The following is a 19906-nucleotide window of genomic DNA, read 5'->3' on the forward strand; positions in this document are numbered from 1 at the left end:
GTGCTACCTTATTCTGGTGTAGCAGGACATAGATCAGAGTATGGCCAGCATTGTCAAATAGGAAATACACAGCTTAAGTATTATATAAACTACCTTTCCCCCAAAAACATTAACGTAGACACCAAAATTGTAACAAGATGTATCAAAAAATAAGGCACATTTATCTTGATATGGTAGTCTTTAAATAGAAAACTCATTTCAGAGAACATTGGTACCAAAATGAGTTTTATAAAAAAATCTTTTATTCATGATAATTATGGACATTTCTTACCATACATGATAATGGAATAATTGCACATATCCCAGTGTGTCAAGTAACAAAATGGGATTTTTTTGTTAAACATTTCCATTGTAAAATTACTTTATAGGTGCATGTTTTCCCATTTATGTAACTCATGTGAATGGCAGAAGTACTAAAATCTACCATCACTTATCACAAGTACTTCAGGCTTTTATTTTACCACAATTAATAATCCCCTTTGTGGTGAATAAATTGAAATTAATTGTGGAATAAATTGAGATTATTGTCATTTATACAAATGATTGTAAATATTTGGACATTAGCTACTACACAAGAGCATTTGATTCCATTTTATTTCCAAACTGCATCAGAACTTTCTACACTGAAGTATTTGCACATGTATTCATGAAGGATCAGTGAAGAAGGCTGTTTAAATTCCTATCCCCTCCTTATGAAAATTAAAACACCAGAAGCATCATTAGTCAGCATTTAACCTGAGATTGGAACTGTTGAGAGGTTAACATCTGTAGAAATTTCTTCACTTGTTGCATTAGCTTATACTGATGTTATTTTATGAAAAAAACCCCAAAACAACAAAAAAAAAAAACTAAACAAAACACACACTCCCACCACCACACCCTGAAAAAAACCCAGAAAAACTCAGAAAAGTTGCTTGCAACATGGCTTTTCACTCGGTCAAAAAAAAAAAATTAGAGTGAATGTTTTTCTCACAGTATCCAGAAGTTGGAATAATAATAATGTGCTTCTTATTGCACATGAAACTGAGAGGAGACAAAATTGCAGATTCCTCTTCTGTATCTGAGTACTAAAGACAGACTTCATCTTAGCCGAATCCGGAATGTATTTATCTCCATAGAACTCATATTTACTTCACTTATATTTCTGGCATCCAGAGGTGAATGCATCAACGATAAAGATACTGGTGTAAGACTTTCCACTCTGAATTTGTTAAAAAGTTTATGCATCTTTATCTGGAAAGACAAACAAAACCCCAAACCAAGAAATAAAAATTTATACTTAGAAACTATAGTACATATGCTAAAACAAACATGTAACTTATTCCCTAGCAATGATTCAAATGATACATCTCCTCATAGACATCAGCACAGCAATTCTTAGACCAAAGATTATGAATAGTTTTAAGCACTGTGTCTTAAGTGCTATGCACTAAATTGATTTTTTTTAGGATATACTCACTTGCCACATTTCATATCACATAATTTAAACCAAAATATTAAAAAAAATCAGAAATAGTTTAAAACTCTTCGTTTCTAAACAAAACAATACTTAGTCTTCTGCTTAAAGAAAATCCCTGACTTATTACAAAATTTGACTACAAAATTTCTACAGATTCATAACCACCCAGTCCACCTGTAACCCTCAGAATGAAGTTGTATGAATTGTATTTCATAATTTCATGAATCACATCAATTCTACAGCAACTGCAAAACACTCAGGTATTTGCAATGCTGTAGGCCATGTAAGTGAACATGGGTAGACAAAAGACATCTTGTAATAAGGAACATTTTGAAAGGTACAGTCATGGCTACTTGAGTAATATTCAAAAATAAACACTTCAGAATATGTAACTTGACTTTTCTACTTAGTAAAGTTTGAAAACACTCTTTAAAAATTATCTGAAAAATACTGATCTGTGTTATACGAAAACAACATGTACAGGAAACTAATGAGATTAAAATTGACCTAGAAGTTTACTCATTGATGCTTATATGGTAATTCCTACACAACACTACATCCATCTCTACCAAATGGAAAGCATCTTTCAAGACGAAGTTAACTATTACTTCGAAAGTACAAGTCTTGAAAAATAACTAACCATAAACTTCACCTATAATTTGACTTAAATATCAGTATTTCTACAATACTTGTAAGGTAAGCTTCCCAATAAAAAGTCAGTTTACCTTTCCCTGAGTAGTGGAACAGAACAGACCCATGTCTCTATTTGAAAATCTACAGTCAAATCCCTTTCTGTGAAGAATCAGAGCAGCTTCATTAGATGGCTCAGTATCTACCTGCAAATAAACAAAACAAAAAATCACTTGGAAATTAGCAGAACTAGAAAGACATTTTAGGACACCATAAAATTATCATTCATCTTACAGTAAAAGAGTCACTTATGCCTTAAATAATCACAGAATGACACAATATTATGGGTTGGAAGGGACCTTGAAATATCATCCAGTCCAACCCCTCTGCCAGAGCAGACTCACCTATACCAGATCGCACAGCAACGCATCCAGGCAAGTTTTGAGTATCCTCATGTTTCCATGGAACTTCCTATGCCTCAACTTCCACCCATTGCACCTTGTTCTGTCATTGGGCATCACCGAGAAGAGCCTGGCTCTGTCTTCTTGGCACTCACCATTTACATATTTATAAATATGGATGAGGTCACCCCTTAGTCTCCTCTCCAACTAAAGAGACCAAGCTCCCTCAGTCTCTCCTTGTAAGCAAGATGTTCCACTGCCTCAACCATTTCTATGGTTCTGCATTGTACTCTCTCAAACATTTCCCTGTCCTTCCTGAACTGAGGAGCCAAGAACTGGACACAATATTCCAGATGCAGCCTCACCAGGGTAGAGTAGCAGAAGAGGAGAACCTCTCTTGACCTATTAATAATACCCCTTCCAGTACAGCCCAGAATGGCATTGGCACATTGCTGGCTCACGGACAACCTTTCTACTTTCAACTTTTCTACTTTCTACTTTACAACCTTTCAACTAAGACCCCCAGGTCCTTTTCCCCTTCACTGCTCTCCAACAGGTCAGTCACCAATCTATACTGATACATGGGGTTGTTCTTTCCCAGGTGGAAGACCACCCTTGCCCTTGTTGATTTTCATTACAGTCACAGTTGTTTTAATGTTTGTGAGACTAAACAGTGGAAGAACTAAACAAGAAAGGGAGTTTAGGTGTTCAAAGTGCTACAGAATACAGCAGCCTTCTAGTACTTAAAAGGGGAATACAGGAAAGATGTGAAGGGACTCATTATCAGGGAATGTAGTGATAAGAAAAGAATTAATTATTTCAAACCTCCAGAAGTAGATTGAGATTAGATATCAGGGAAAAATTCTTTACTGTGAGGATGGTAAGGCACTGGAACAGGTTACCCAAAGAAGCCTCTTCCGTGGAAGTGTTCAAAACCAGGCTAGATGGAGCCTTGAGCAGCCAGGTCTAGTAAGAGGTGTCCTTGCCTGTGGCTGAGGTTTGGAACAAACAAAGTTCCCATTTCGACTATGAAAATCCCTTCTAGCCCAAACCATTCTATGATGATTGAAGTGTACACAAAAGCATATATTTAAACTGTAAATATTAAATACATTTTATATTTAGAGCCAAAACATACAGTGCTCTTGAGTCTGAACAGGCATCAAAAAGTAACCCAGGAGTAACCCACAATCTCAACTGCCTAGTTAGGAAGAAATCATTTAGGACAGATGTGATAGCCTCGAACCATCTGGGAAACTTCAATTTACAGTAAGACTTCATTTTAATTTCTTTTATACTAGTGTAGAAATCCACTCCTGTATAGCAAGAGTAGCAGAAAATAAATTCTTCATGTTATAGATGAATGTTCACGCAAGCTATCTTCAGAAGAGGCACATGACAACGCAGCTTTCATGCTACAGTATTGCTACAGTCACCTTAGTAATTTATTTTCTGTGATGCATTAGTTTCGTTTTTGTGCTGTTTTACTGTTTTGATCCCTTCATCTTATTACATGTATCATTAAGGAAATTAAAATGATATTTCTAAGTGTAATCATATCAGCTCTTCAGACTGTCTTTCTCTAATTTCTTTCTTTGGTTTTGTACTGGTGTTTTTTCCCAAAAAACTCCACTGTTAGTTATATTCACTTCATTTCAGGTACTTTAAGAAACATCTGTTGTGTTAGAGATACCTAAGCCAACAAGCATAGGTACTTCGCGTTGTGTTAGCTTTTGAAGGTGTAACAAATGAGAGAGGGATCTTGATAAAAATATCTTCAGCTCCAAACCAATTTTCTCCTAATAAAGAGGATCTTGGAACAGCTTGAACTAGCTTCTTTGAAATCCAGCATGACACAGATTCGTATTAGGACAAACTGATATTGTTAAGTACTCATCCAGATATTAAAAAATAGTAAACTGATAAGCTTAGTGTTATTGTTTTCTGAGTAAGCTTATAATTTAAAACAGTAAAAATTTACTCAGCAGTGTTTGAAGTTGAAATGAGATACTTTGCAGTACAACTGGTATAAACTCTGCAGTATACAAATCCTGAGTAAAACTCTTGAGATGATTTAAATGAACAATATTAGCTTACAACCATCTAAAATCGTGGGTTTAATTAATACAGTCTATAGTTGGCATATTCAAACAGGTTTGCAGTACTTAATATCATTGATGGCTGAAAAAGTTCTTTTCTGTTTATTGAAACAGCAATACAATTTTCTACCTTAAGTAAGGTAATAATGATGATGTGATAAAATTATTTTCCATCTCCCACAGGAAGTATTTACCTGACTTGGCACTTAAAAGTAGATATTTTTATCCACACAAAGTAATACTGTGTGCCTGAACACTGTATTAGTGAAATACTAAAATTCATACTGCAGAAGCCTGACTTCCTATGGGGTAAATTTGTGTTAAAAATGGCAAGACAGTAATGGGTATCAATGCTTTCCCTATTACAGTGGAATTATCTTGAAGTAATCTGTGTAACAAATGCATTTATGCATTTCAAATGATGACATGAATATTTAATCTCTGAGGTTTTAATTATATATTATTTTAGTTAAGATTTAAAAGATTTAAAACAAAGTTGATAAACAATTGATGACACCTTAGGAAATTAATTTTGGGTAAATACAAAAATCTATGATATAGTGGTCAACCTTTTCGAATTCCCAGGATCTGATCACGCATATGCAATAAATTAAGCTGTTCTAACCTATTATCAAAGCAAGCGTAACACTAAGTTGCCACATCCTCTGCAGCTACCTTAACTTACCTCCTATATTATCGCTAAGTAAATTAGATTAAGCAAGCCTAAGGAATATCTGATCAAGGATGAACATAATTTATATCAAATACAGCTTCAAAACATGACCATGCTTGAAAATCTGAAACAAATTTATCAATTCTCAACATCTTTATTCTTGTAAAACTTCACAGCATTGTTGTATGACAAAAGATCCCTAATATCAGATCTTTGACTGCCTTTCTTCAAAGAGCTGCCCAAGTTTGATTTGATTTTGATCTCTGAGAAATCAAATATGGACCCTTTCCATCAGGCTTCTAGGTGGAAAAAAAATTCTAGGCTTCCTCATAAGCACAATCCTAGGACAATGCTGATATAATTCTGATGAGAAAGAGAAACCATTTAAAAGCTTTTTTATCTATTATTGTACAGCTAACAGGCATGCATTGAAATGTTGAAGAAACATGATATTTTAAAAATATGTATTCAAATTTAGTGTAAAGGGACAAACGTACTCAGTTTTTAAATCTTGAGGTTCAGTCTATTTATAGTGGGTAAAATCTGTGTCAAACGACTTAAAAACTGAATCTTTATTAAAATGTCTTTAAATTTCATATTCCTAAGGCACAGGTCTCTTCCATGTCAAGAATATACATGTAACAACACATGCATTTAGCAACATTCTTTCCACTGAGAGGAGCAGAGTGTAAAGGGAAACTAGAAATTATCTTATTTTTTTCTCATTTACATTTTAATGTATTTTCATACATTCTGATTTCTTAAATAATTATAATATTTAAATATTGATAATAGTCTCAATTTGACATCTTTTTTATATAGAAGTGTTATAGCAACATTTACTGAAAACCATCTTCAATAGGTAAAGCAATAGAGAAGAAGTTCAGACTTCTGGGAAAAAAGGCATTGCTTTAATTAGCCAGAATTATGACACTCATCATGCAAATTCTTGAACAGAGAAAGGAAACAGAAAATGAACAGAGATTCAAAAAAGCCATTTTGACATGCAAGAAATTAATTGCAAAGTATGACACCATTTCTGCTGTTAGGAAGAACAGTTCTATACCTGTAATGATACCACTCCTATCCTATGACTACTGATAGCTTTCACTTTGAAATGCACTAATTACTACTGTAAGCTCAGAAGCTGTTAATCAAGTAATCACTGAAATACACAGTTGTGGACTGGGAAGACATCATGGCCTCCAACAATTTTATACTGACTGGACTAGAAGGGCTGATATAACCCAAATTAAAAAAAGAATCTCCTATCAGTAATAACATTGAATTAAAAGAAGCAAACAGCCAGTTAGCATTCCATTTCACAGGTTTCATGGCCCCATGAAATAAACAAGGGAAGAAAGTTTACTCTGCAAAAAGGGAGAAAGGGCATGTTTTTACAAGGTCTGCCCCTGAACTGGACATGCTGAAGCAAAAATGTGTTGCTGAGCTGGCTGAGGTAAATGAACAGGTTTCACACTTAAGTGTGGAACATAAACTTCACATAAAGATCTAAAGCAATATAAGGAGCTTCCTCCTAATTCTTCAAAGCCGTAAGACCTGGAGGATCAAGAGTTATTCCACTGAAATTCAAAATAAGAAACAGTCACAGATGAAGAAGTGTACATAGAATGGTTTGGGTTATAAGGGACCCTGAAGATCATCTAGTTCCAAGACTGCTGTCATGGGCAGGGACACCTTCCACTAGACCAGGTTACTCAAGGCCCAACTTGAACACTGCCAAGGTGGGGGCATCCATAATTTCCTGGCCAACCTGTTACAGTGTCTTGCTACCCTCACTGTAAAGAATTTCTTCTTAATATCCAGTCTAAATCTACCCTCCTCCAGATTCAATCCATTCCCTTTCATCCTATCACTAAAACCCCTTGTAAAAAGTCCCTCCCCAGCTTTCTTGTAGGCTGGGGGAAGGCCACTGTAAGGTGTTCCTAGAGCCTCCCATTCTTCAGGGTGAACAGCCCCAACTGAGACTCAGCAGCTAAGAGAAAGCATGAAAAAAAGTAAAATAAGGATTTTGGTTTTAAAGAAAGGATTAAGACTAAAATGAGGAGCTATGATAAAATAATAGGTAATGACAAATCCTGGATATAATTTAAGGTTATAGATAGGAAGTTCTACCTCGGTCACCATGTAGACTCTAAGGGAGAAGTGACACCTGCAGTTTGCATGTACCAAAGTATGGCAGAATTAAAAATGGACTTAACCTATGGTAATAGCATTGGTCAGTGATCCTGCAAAATAGCATAAATGGAGTCAAAAACCTGAAAATAACTTATATAACAGTTGTCAGAAGAAGGATGAATAAACAGTTCTATAGTTTATCAAAACTGAAAATAAAAGATTACAGCACAGGTATTTTGTTTGGAGATGTTTTCTTCTTTTTTTCATACACCTACCAGGGAATAGTTTCAATGGAAACAAGGACTGTAAGCTGATGTCAAAATAATAAAAACAGGTCTTGTATTTAAGCTTAACGATATTTCAACAAATTATAAATGTTGAGATGTAGATATTCTTTACATCTTCCAAATGGAATAAATTAGGTTTATGAAAATATGCTTTATTAATAACAGAAATTACTGTACACAGAATGAAGTATAACGGCCTTAAATTTAATTCTTCTTAACAGGAAAGAGGTCAAAGTGTATGAACCCTTCTGCACTTAAACTTTGGAAACACATTGATATATGCCACCTCCAGAGACAGAGTAACTATACATATTATTATGTTGTGAAAAAGCAATTCCCGTATTCTCTGTTACTCAAGCACAGGCTTCTAGTTCTTACAGAATTAATAAAAATTTATCATCACACTGCACTGTATCATAGTATAAAAAACAACACAAGAAAAAGCCTTCCACAAATTAGTTTCCTAGAATAAAGTATTTGATTAGAACTGTACTAATAAGCCGTATCATATGTCTGCTCATAAAAACATTGGTTTACTTTTACCTTTGATTGGATTGTCCTCAGATTGACTATGTGCATGTCACAAGGCATGGATGACATGAGTGGAGAAAAGGTATTTAGCATCTCTGGAACACCTGAATCAGAATATGTTGTCATTGGAATTAAAGGATAATTTAAAAAAGAAGAAGTCATATGGCCAAGAAGTGATGGAAAACTGACTGATGTCTTCTCTTCATTCTGCAAAATAAATTAGTGTTTGTAAAACCAAATTAATACACCAGCATAGCTTGAAACCTATTTACTTTACATATGATCCCATTAATTGAACCGAAAATTTTAACCTATAGATGGTCCATTTAATTATTTTGGAAAACTTCTGACCATCCACTAATTTTCTTCTAGTTCTAGGTATACTTCATCAGTACGTCTTTCTAAATGATGATTAGATGATAACTCTTCTTTTTCACCATTTCTCAGTCTTCTGTTAGCCCTTGATTTGTAAAGAATGTAGTTTAGAGAAAGAAACTAGATACGTAACTGTCACAATAACGAGAACTGAAGGGACACTTCCAAGATTTTACAAGGTTTGGACTTTCCCATGTTTTCTATCTGCAGTGCTTTTACAAACTGCAAAATTACTTCAATACAACAAAGCCCTACATATTCACAGCAGCTAGTTAAAGCTCCACAGAAGCCATGGGAGGAAAAAAGAGAGAGAAAAAGGAACTATAAAAAGGCAATTTCTATTTAGTGTATCAGTGAAGATAATGTAGAACATTTTGTTCTTTGTCTGTACATACTTAATCAGATAAATGTCTGTTTGTGATTTTTAGTAAAACCTTTGCAGAAAGATTACTTGAAACGTAGCATTTTAAGAACGGGTATCTTAAAACTGCATTTTATGATACGCTGAAAACATGAAAATAAAATATAAAGGGAGAATACTTAAAGCAAAGGAGAGGATTATTTTTCAGTTTATAACAGAACCATAGCAATAATTCCTGTTTTGGAGTGTGCTTGAATGTATGCATATATATTTATTCCTCTGTAGCAGCATTAAATACCTCCCCATAACCAACACAGAACCCCCAAACCTCAGATTTCTTAGATTTAAGGGACTCCAAAGTGTTAGAAAGAACAACAGTGAGCCTCCACAAAAATAAAATATTTTACCTCTATGCAAATTTTCACTGTAAGACATTTAAAATACTTACTTGGAGAAGGGTGAAAGTTTGTTATGGCAAATGACTGAAAAATCATTCTTAGTGTAAATATGGATACACAGTTCTTGCTGAAAGCACACAGAACTCATTTAAATGTTCTCATAATTTCAGAAACAATGTTCCTCTGAACATGCCACCAAGGTCACCTGAGATGAAGAGATGTAAGATATTTCTGAAAGCTTCTGTTCCATGTACAGGAAAAAAAGGGATTCATAAACCCAAGTATGACATCCATGGGCCAAAACTTTGCCAAAATCCCAGAGATCAGAAGTACCAGAAAAAATGGGAGGCAACTATGCATACTGTCTGACATGAAACTATAAAACCATCCACAGTAAAAATAACAGATGAATCCTCAGCCTTGTTCTAGGAAAAGGCAGCACAGGGCAGGTCAATCTTCTAGCATTAAATCCTTTAAAGCCTCTAAAGCTAACGGAAGCAATACAAATTAAAAGGTGGTTTTCATATAAAGATCTAGTAACTTGTATTGCACTTGAGAAATCAGGAAAAACAGAAAGACAGACAATGGAAGCTTCGAATAGAAATGTATGTAGGAGAGAATAATTTTCTGCTAATGAGAAATAGGACAAAATTCTCAGATAACCCACAGCAGGTGTAAAGAATGGCTCCTCAGTTTCTAGATTTTGGAAATAACTGATTGCAGAAAAACAGCTTTGAAGAAATCTGGAAAATGCCTGAACCAGAGTTGATTCGACTTGGCTCATTTTTAGTCCCACTGTGTTTAGATAATTTTTCACAGGCGTTAAATGTACTTAAGCATTATCCACTTTGAAATGCTTCAGCAAGACTTACATGAAGATTTTCTCTTCAGACTTGTATTCCCACATCTGGACTGACAGTCATCTTTGGACGACTGTACCAGCAAAAGGGCAGTCATTCAGTGAATCTATGCAACAGCCATGAGAGTGGAGAGTACACCAGGTGTCAAAAACTACCATGAGACTGAGGGGGAAAAGGGTTTTGTAAACTGTGAAGACAATGTTATCACCAAAGACTGAAAAGGGACATTTCAAACCCCACTCCTCACTAAGTACATCACAATCACAAAAGGGTTGGAATATGACTTTCCCCTCTCAATCTGATAATCCAAAGTTTAAACAGGACTTTGGAAAAAAGAAAGATGGGAAGGTTTTGCACATACGGACATTTATACTTACTCTGTATGCACATTCACTATGAGGACAACTTTCAGCAGTACCCTCCTGTTGCTAAGTTTGAAGATGCAGTCCCATAGTCTCCACTTAATTCAAGTACTGATTTCTCAAAAGGGGCATAATTCCTTAAATTCAATGATACTCGAAGTGTGAATGGAGTTCCACCAGAAGCTTTACAAATGCTACATACTGGCAAGACTCTGACAAATGCCACCGATTCAACTGAATACTGCCTTAATGAGCTCCAATAAAAGCATATACAACCTTTTTAAAATATCTTACAGCACTTTTATATATGATTATCCAATTGGAAACTGGTGAAATGCAGTTGGCGAACAACTGTGCAACAAATCCTCATACACATTCTTTCCTTGTCATAAAAATTAAGGTCAATAATTCTAAAATTTTAAATAATTCTACAATTTTAGGTTTGAGGAACAAACCAATCACACTCCAGTATAACCTTAGATTCCAAATTTTAACAAGTTTAAAAGTGTCCTTCTATCAGAAATGAGCTATTGTAACAACAAACGGAGAATATAACAGATCAAGAAAAAACTTGAAGGGCTTCTGGTAAGAGCTTAAACTGAAGAACCAAGATCTTTAATTTGAAGAGAAAAATAATAGAGTTTTAAGAAATCATTTATTAATTGAATGGAAGAAAGAAATGGAGAATACTGTAAAGAAAGTAAAGCTGAAGCAGTTGATAACTGGATTTAACTGAGAAACAATTTTTTTCAACATAGTCTCACATACAGAATCAACTCCCTGCCAAAAGCAGGATCACCTAGGGTAGTCTGCACAGAAATGCATCCAGGTGGGTTTTGAAAGCCTCCAGAGAAGGAGACTCCACAACCTCTCTGGGCAGCCAGTGCTCTGTCACTCTCACTGTAAAGACATTTCTCCTCGTGTTGAGGTGAAACTTTCTATGTTCAAGTTTGCATCCATTGTTCCTTATCTTATTATTGCACAGCACAAAAAAAAGAGATAGTGCCCCCTTCACCTTACACCCACCCCTCAGATATTTATAGACACTGATCAGACTGCCTCTCAGTCTTCTCTTCTCAAGACTAAACAGCCCCAGGGATCTCAGTTTCTCTTCGTAGGGAAGATACTCCTAATCATCCTCATGACTCTCCATTGGACTCTGTCCAGCAGATCCATTTCTCTCTTGAACTGGGGAGCCCAAAACTGGACACAGTATTCCAGATGTGGTTTCACCAGGGCAGAGTAGATGAAAAGAACCTCCCCAGATCTGCAGGCCACACTTTTCTTGATGCACCCCAGGACACCACTGGCCCTCTTGGCCACAAGGGGATATTGCTGTCCCATGGAAAACTTGCTGTCCACCAGGACTCCAAGGTCTTTCTCCATGCAGCTGCTCTCCAGCAGGGTAACCCCTAACCTGTACTGGTGCGTACTGTTATTCCTCTCCAGATGCAAGACCATGAACTTGTCCTTATTGAACTTCATGAGATTTGCCTGCACCCAGCTTTCCAGCCTGTCCAGATCTTGTTGGATGGCTGATGGGGTGTTGGCCATCTGCCAACCTCCCTCCCCCCCAATTTTGTATCATCAGCAAGCTTGATGAGGGTACAGTCAATCCCCTCATCCAGATCATTAATAAAGATACTGAACAAAACTGGACTCAGTACTGCTCCCTGGGGAACACCACTGGCCACAGGCCTCCAAGTTGACTCTGGGATATCAATCACAGAATCACAGAATCAACCAGGTTGGAAAAGACCTCAGAGACCAGCAAGTCCAACCTATTACCTAATACCTAACACCTCCTGACAACTAAACCATGGCTCCAAGTGCCACATCCAATGTTTTTCTGAATACCTCCAGGGACGGTGACTCCATCACCTCCCTGGGCAGCTGTGGCAGTTTAGGCTGGGTGCCCCCTGCCACTGCTGCATGAGATACACCTCTGGTGTCCTGGGTGCCCGCCCAATAGGGGTGGACACAGGAAACGGCGTATTTCTACCCATAAATCCTGCGCCCTATAAAGCCATCTACAGAGTCATTCTCTTCCTCTTTCTTCCCTCTCTGCTCCCATGGGAGATGTCCTCTCTTATCGGGTAATGCCGGGGGAGTATCTCAGGCCTCTTAGGCCTGACTAGGCCTAATGCCAGGAGGAGAATGGAGGCGGGGGGGCAGTCTCAGACCTGGCCAGCCTGAGACTTGCCTAGCAGTGGGAGGGGGGGAAGGAAGAGCCCTGAGGGATTGGGTAGACCCTCAGGCAGGAGGAAGGGAAGGATTGGGAAGCTTTTGGGAATTCTGTGAGGGGTTCTGTATGCTTTAGGATGTTCTTTTCCACTATGCTTTGTAGTTTGTAGTTTTCTGTAGCTTCACCAACTGCTTTTCCATTTAAACTTTCCATCACTCTCCAATCCGTTTGCATGTGTCATTCTTTTGTCCCTTTCGGGGCAAGAGAGGATCTGGCTGGCCTCAAACCAGCACAGCAGCTCATTCCACTGCCCAATAACTCTTCCTGTGAAGAAATCAAAACCCTCTGAACTCTGTTTTCGAGCCAGTTTTCGATCCACCTCATGGACCAATTGTCTATGCCACATTTCCTGAGCTTTTCTATGAGGATGTTATGGGAGACAGTATCAAAAGCCTTACTGAAGTCACGGTATGTGACATCCACTGCTCTTTCTTCATACACCCATTTGGTCATGGTTTTGTAGAAGACTAACAGATTAGTCAGGCAGGATCTCCCCTTGGTAAATCCATCTTGGTTACTCCTGATAACCCTCTTTTCTTCCATGTAGCTAGAGATTACCTCCAGAATGAGCTGCTCCATCATCTTTCCAGGTGAGGCTGGTGAGGTTACCTGGGTCTTCCTTTTTGCCTTTTTAAAGACTGGAATGACATTTGCTTTCTTCCAGTTGTCAGGCACCTTTCATGTTCTCCATGTGTTCTCAAAGATGATGGAGAGAGGCTCAGCAACAGTACTAGCCAGCTCTCTCAGCACACATGGATGCACCCCATCAGGGCCCATTGATTTTTGTGCTTTCATTTGGGGCAAGTGATTTGTAACCCAGTCCTGCCTGACTAGTGGATTGTCCTCCTTCCTCCAGTTCTACCTTGCTTCCACAGACTGGGGTTCCTGAGGGTGGGTCTTAGGAGTAAAGACTGAGGCAAAGAAGGCATTCAGCAACTCTACCATCTCTGCATCCTCTGTTACCATATCTCCCCTCTCATTCAGTAGAGGGTCCACCTTTTCCCTGATATTCCTTTTGTCATTGATGTATTACACAGAATCATAGAATGCTCTAGGCCGGAAGGGACCTCCAAAGGTCATCTCATCTCACCTCCCCACAGTCAGCAGGGACATCCCCAACTAGACCACGCTGCCCAGGGCCCTGTTGAATCTAACCCTGAATATCTTCACGGAAGCGGCCTCAACCACCTCCCTGGAAAACCTGTTCCAGTGTTCCACTACCCTCATAGTAAAGAACTTGTTCCCGATATCCAATCTAAATCTGCCCTTCTCTAGTTTAAAACCATTGCCCTTCCTGTCACAGCATGCCCTTGTGAACAGTCTCTCCCCATCCTTCCTGTAGGACCCCTTCAGGTTCTGGAAGGCTGCTATCAGGTCTTCCCAGAGCCTCCTCTTCTCCAGGCTGAACAACCTCAGCTCCCTCAGCCTCTCCTTGTAGCAGAGCTGCTTCAACTGTCTGATCATTTTCATGGCCTTCCTCTGTACCTGCTCCCTTCCTATACTGAGGGCTCCAGACCTGTACACAATACTCCAGGTGAGGTCTCATCAGAGCAGAGTAAAGTGGTGGAATCACCTCTCTGGATTTGCTATCAACACTTGTTTTGATGCAGCCCAGGATATGATTTGCCTTCTGGGCTGAAAGCGCACACTGCTTGCTCAGGTTCAGCTTCTCATCCATCAGCACCCCCAAATCCTTTTATACAGGGCTGCTTGCTAACACCTCATCCGCCAGTCTAATAGGACTAATAAGACTAATAAGATAGTGAGGATTGGTCTGGTCCAGGGGCAGAACCTTGCACTTGCTCTTGTTGAACCTCATGAGGGTCACCTGAGCTCACCTCTCCAGCTTGTCCAGGTCCCTCTGGATGACATCCCATCCCTCTGGTGTATTGACAACACCACACAGCTTGGTGTCACCTGCAAACTTGTTGATGGTGCATTCAATCTCACTGTCTGTGTCACTGATGAAAATATTAAACCATATAGGTCCCAGTACAGACCTCTGAGGGACACCACTTGTCACTGCTGTCCATTAGGACTTCAAGCCTTTCACTACCACCCTCTCAATGTGACCATCCAGCCCATTCCTTATCCACTGAATAGTCCACCCATCAAATCTGTATCTCTCCAACTTGGTGAGTAGGATGTTGTGGGGCACCGTGTCAAAGGCCTTGCAGATATATCACACTCATAGGTCATCCCTTATCTACTGACATAGTCACTTTGTTACAGAAAGCTACAAGGTTAGTCAGGCAGGACCTGTTCCTAATAAAGCCTTGCTGGCTGTTTTGAATCACCTTTCTGTCCTCCATGTGCCTCAGCATAGCATCTAAAGAGGATCTGTTCCATGATCTTCCCAGGCATGGAGGTGAGGCTGACAGATTGGTAGTTCCCTACCCTTTTTAAAAATGGGTGTGATGCTTCCTTTCTTCCAGCCCCAACATTTCCTTTAGTTTGACCAGGATGTCATGGCTCAACCATGGTGGTCTCTTGCCCTCCTTGACCAATTTCTTACATGTGGGGATTGAGATCTTTTGTGCTCTATAGAGAACATCCTGAAAGATTTGCCAGCTCTATTCTGCTCCCTTGTCCTGAGGGCCATTTCCTACGGGCTCCTATTTACTAACTCCTTGAAGAGCTGGAATTTTGCTTTCCTAAAATTTAGAGTCCTGACTGCGCTTCTTATGGGCTTCATACTTCTTAAGACAATGAACAGCATTAACATGTGATCACTGCAGCCCAGACTGCCTTCAACATCCCTGATGAATTCACTTGCATTTGTGACCAACAGGTCCAGTAACACATTCTCTCATGTAGAGCTGTTAATTTCTTGTCTTAAGAAATTGTCATCTAGGCATTCCAGGAGCCTCCTGGATTGCCTGCAGCTAGCCATGCTGCTTTTCCAACAGTAGTTGGGATGGTTAAAATGCCTCAGCAGGATGAGAGCCTGTGATTGTGATGTCTCCTAAAGCTGCAGTAAGAAGGCTTCATCGATAGGCTCCACTTGGTGAGGTGGCCTGTAGTAGACTACCACAAGGCTCCCCTGGTTGTCCCAATCCCTAATACCTATGCATAAGCTTTCAACCTGCTCATGGCTATGCTTTAATAGACACTCTACCCATTTCTTTACATAGAGAGAAACAGCTCGACCCCTTCTTTCTCTTCCTTCCCTTCTAAAGAGCTTGTAGCCATCAACAGCTACACTCCAGTCATAGGATTTATCCCACCAAGTTTCTGTAATTGCCTCTATGTCATAGCTTTCCTGTAGCAGGACAGCTCCCAACTCCTCCTGTTTGCTGCCCATGCTGCATGCATTGGTGTAGAGGCACTTCATTCAGCCATGTCATCTTATTAGAGGGGCACTCCACTGTTTGCCCAAAAAATCCCTCTTATTTTTATTCACCTCCCTGGAAAGACTTAGTTCCAAGAGGGCCCTGGCCTTTCTTGTTGCATCTTTACATTCTCTGGATATATTTCTATAATCCTCCCAATTGACCAGATCTTTCTTCCACGTATTGTAAACCCCTTTTTCTTTTTGAGTTCTTCCAAGAACTCACTGCTTATCCATGCAGGTCTCCTGCCTCCTTGATTTTTTTTTTTTCAAGGGCATAAATTTTCTTGACCTTGAAGGAGGTAACGTTTGAGTATTAACCAGCGTTCTTGGGCCCCCCTTCCTTCTAGAGGCCTAGCCCACTGGATACTTCTAAGTAGAGCTTTGAAGAGGGCAAACTTAGCCCTCTTAAAGTCCAGGGTTGAAATTTGACTTATCACCCTGCTTCTTTCTCTAGTGATATTACTCTAAAATGTCATGGTCACTACAGCCAAGACTACCCCTAATGCTAACATCTACAACCAGTCCTTCTTTGTTTGTTAATGAGGTCCAGTATTGTGCTCCTCCTCATTGCTTCTTTAACTACCTGCAAGAGAAAGTTATCATCAATGCACTGCAGGAAACTTTTGGACTGTTTATGCTTGGCTGTGTGATCTTTCCAACTAATATGAGTGACTGAAGTCACCCATGAGCACTTGATCTTGAAGCTACTTCCAGCTGCCTGTAGAAGGCCTCATCAACAGCTTCTTTGTGGCTTGATGACCTGCAGAAAACATCCAGAACCATTTCACTCATGTTTCCATGTCCCTTTACTCTATCCCCTAAGTTTTCAAAGCTTTCATCATCTCCCCTGGTAGAGAGCAACTCCACCACCTTGCCTTGTCAGTCTAGCCTTCCTGAAAAGTACACAGTTGTCCATTACCACATTCCAGTCATGCAAGCTGTCCCACCACATAACTGCAATGAGATCATAGCCCCATGACTGCACCAGATTTCAAGTTCATCTTGATTATTTCCCATGCTTCTTGTGTTGATACACAGACACTTCAGAGACCTAACAGAGGAGCATCTGTTGCCATTGTGGGTATCCCATAATCCACTATTCCCTACAGCCTCTGTGAGAGCAGTGGAGCTGGTACACTGTGTCACAAATGTCCCAGGCTTCTCTTCAGTGACCTTGGTTTTTCTCTCTTCCCTCTTTGAAATCACCACCTATCAAGCAGCCCTGCTAGTTCTTGCCCCATGATTCTTTTTCCTCTTTGAGACAAGGAAAGGAAAAAATAAGGAAAGGGAAAAAATATAAGAAAATGAAACTGAGGAAGACAGACACAAATCAAAAATCTTGACTATTTATTCCTCTTTTGGACTGTTCTTGTAACTCCAAAATCCCATCAGCATCCAAAATATCTGATCAAACGTGGATTCTGGATGCTGGCTTTGGATGTCAGTGTCCTCAAAATCTAGAAAGAGATAGTATTCTGGACTTGCTAATCCAGGGGACACAGATCAAAAGAGTCTGATACCAAACCACCTGGACTGTTCTTGGAAGGAAAAGGTCTCTCACTCTCTCATGTTGTGTGAGGAAAGAATTCCTATCAACTTTTTCTGTCACAGGTTCAGAAAAACAACTGACAACACTCTTCAAATAATAATGCTTCTAGACTGGAAAATCTAATCTGTGGAGTAAAAACAAAATATGGGCAGACAACATTAATAAATATCTCTCACAAAGCATAGGGAGACAATATGAATAAATATAACTCCCGTAACATAGGGAGACAATATTAATAAATATCTCAACTGGTCATCCAAGAAATCTAAATCTTCCCAAAGACAGAAGTGGAAAGAAAAATGTTTCTTTCTGTACAATCCAACTGACAATTCATCAGCGCATTTGATGAGACACTCCTTCTAAATAAAAATCTGGTTGGGTAATACTGTGCTAGCTTGCTTATAGATGAGAAATGAAGAGCAGACAACATCACTGACTATGTGAAAAAGTAGTTTTACAACACATGACCAAAATAAGTGCCAGGTAAAGACAGATGTCTTAGCTTCAAAATTGTGTACCTTTTTCCCTAAATGCAAGCGTCTTGAATCCTTAACTATGTAGACTGCTTCCCACTTGTGGAAGGGGCTGTCTTGAAACAGAAAGAGAGTGTGAAAATTGAACACACACTGCCCTAAAGCTCCCAACTTGTACGAGAAATTCAGATTTTGTTTGGGACTGATACCAGCCAAACTGATGAAATTGACATGAAGGAGTAAATGTTTTCAATTTAGTTGCAGGCTTTGCACACAAGACTATCTAGTTATTACTTCACCAAGTGAAAATCAGATGCACTCACTTTAAATTAATCCAAAGTTGCACACTGTAATACAATAAGCGTAATCAAAGTCTGGCAATTTATAGAAGTCCTCCAGACATGAATGCATCATTCCCTTTCTTCTGGAGTCAGTGGCTGTGGCTAGGATTTTCTGTGGTTGTGAAACCTCCTAGTGCTTTTGATAGGAAGAGGAAAAGGATGTTAGATAATAGGGCTTACACTCAGAACATAGCAAATTACAGATAGTCACCGATGAAAAGTGAATGAGTTCTTCTGAGGTTAGTAATTCTTTCTCAGTGTCTAAGAGTGCAATGTTGATGTAACCATGTGTCAAATGGTCAAATGACCATCTCTTCACAGAGCTTTCAAACTGGGTAGTAGTTGCAGAGGGTTGTAGCAAATCCACTAAGATGATAGGAATATCTTCTATGAGTAATGGGATTTAGAACAACCAAGACCTCAAAGCTGCTCAAGAATCTTCAGCAGAAAAGATCTTCAGGTAAGCAGGTTGTTTACAATCAATTCAATTTCTAGGGAGGCCTGGATAAATTGCAACCAGAAATAACAGCCGCAAGCGTTCATCTGTCACTGAACAGGTTGGAGGGCATCCTCAAAGGTAATCTTGTCCAACCCCTTTGCAGTGAGTAGGGACATCTCCAACTGCCCAGGGCCACATGAAGTGGGAAGGTGTGCTCCCATCAGAAAGGAAATGGGTGAACTGGTGACAAGTGACGTGGAGAAGGCCAAGGTTCTTAATGATTTCTTTACCTCAGTTTTCACTGGCAAGGGCTCCAGCCCATGCTTGTTCTGCATGCAAGGAGATTATCCCTTGAGAGTTATTTCACTTGAATGTAGAAGTTGGGCTTGCAGCCTTTCTCCTTCCTTTAAGGACTCCATACAAGAGCTTGCAACAGGAACAAGGAGGCGTTCCTAGAAGTCCTGATACAGGAGGTTTAGATGTAAGACCTCCAGCTCAGATAAGCTGAGAAAAGAACTTAAAACATTCATCCTCCTGTTTCGGTGGCTCATATAGGTTAAAAGTAGAGACCAGGCTTGAATATTATGAATACTGCTGAAGTAAAATTATTTTTAAACATAGCTGGGGGACAAGTATGCACAAATGAAGATACATAAAAGCAACTGAATGAAAGTAATTCCCTGTAGTGATGACAGAAATTGCTGTATGTAGACATACATACACAAAAAAACCCCACTGATAAGGAGACACAGATATAACTAAGTCCAGAAATCACTGGCAGCCCTCTGTACTAGCTGCTTCACTACAAGCCAGCTAAAACAAGTGGTTGTTGCCTTGTTTTGAGTGAGAACATTTAGTCCCTACAGCTTTGGACAGTTTCACATGAACGGAGCTTGGAGACAAACTTATCTTTATTCAGAAATTTTCTGTAACACACCTTTGAAACGGTG

At 39.1% G+C, this 19906-nt stretch overlaps 1 protein-coding gene across 1 annotated transcript in view; it reads right to left on the minus strand.

The window, feature by feature from the left end:
* Window positions 1-1019: 1019 nt before the first annotated feature.
* MAN2A1 (mannosidase alpha class 2A member 1) overlaps window positions 1020-19906 on the minus strand; it is a 140121-nt gene continuing 121234 nt past the window's right edge. Inside the window, exons 20-22 of the mRNA XM_054397387.1 lie at window positions 8232-8426; window positions 2185-2295; window positions 1020-1233 (exon numbers count right to left, since the gene is read on the minus strand). Coding sequence (XP_054253362.1) covers window positions 1081-1233; window positions 2185-2295; window positions 8232-8426 — 459 coding nt within the window. The 3' untranslated portion in view covers window positions 1020-1080. The remainder of the gene's footprint in view (window positions 1234-2184; window positions 2296-8231; window positions 8427-19906) is intronic.

The sequence above is a fragment of the Indicator indicator genome, chromosome Z (assembly GCF_027791375.1).
Source record: "Indicator indicator isolate 239-I01 chromosome Z, UM_Iind_1.1, whole genome shotgun sequence".
NCBI lineage: Eukaryota > Metazoa > Chordata > Aves > Piciformes > Indicatoridae > Indicator > Indicator indicator.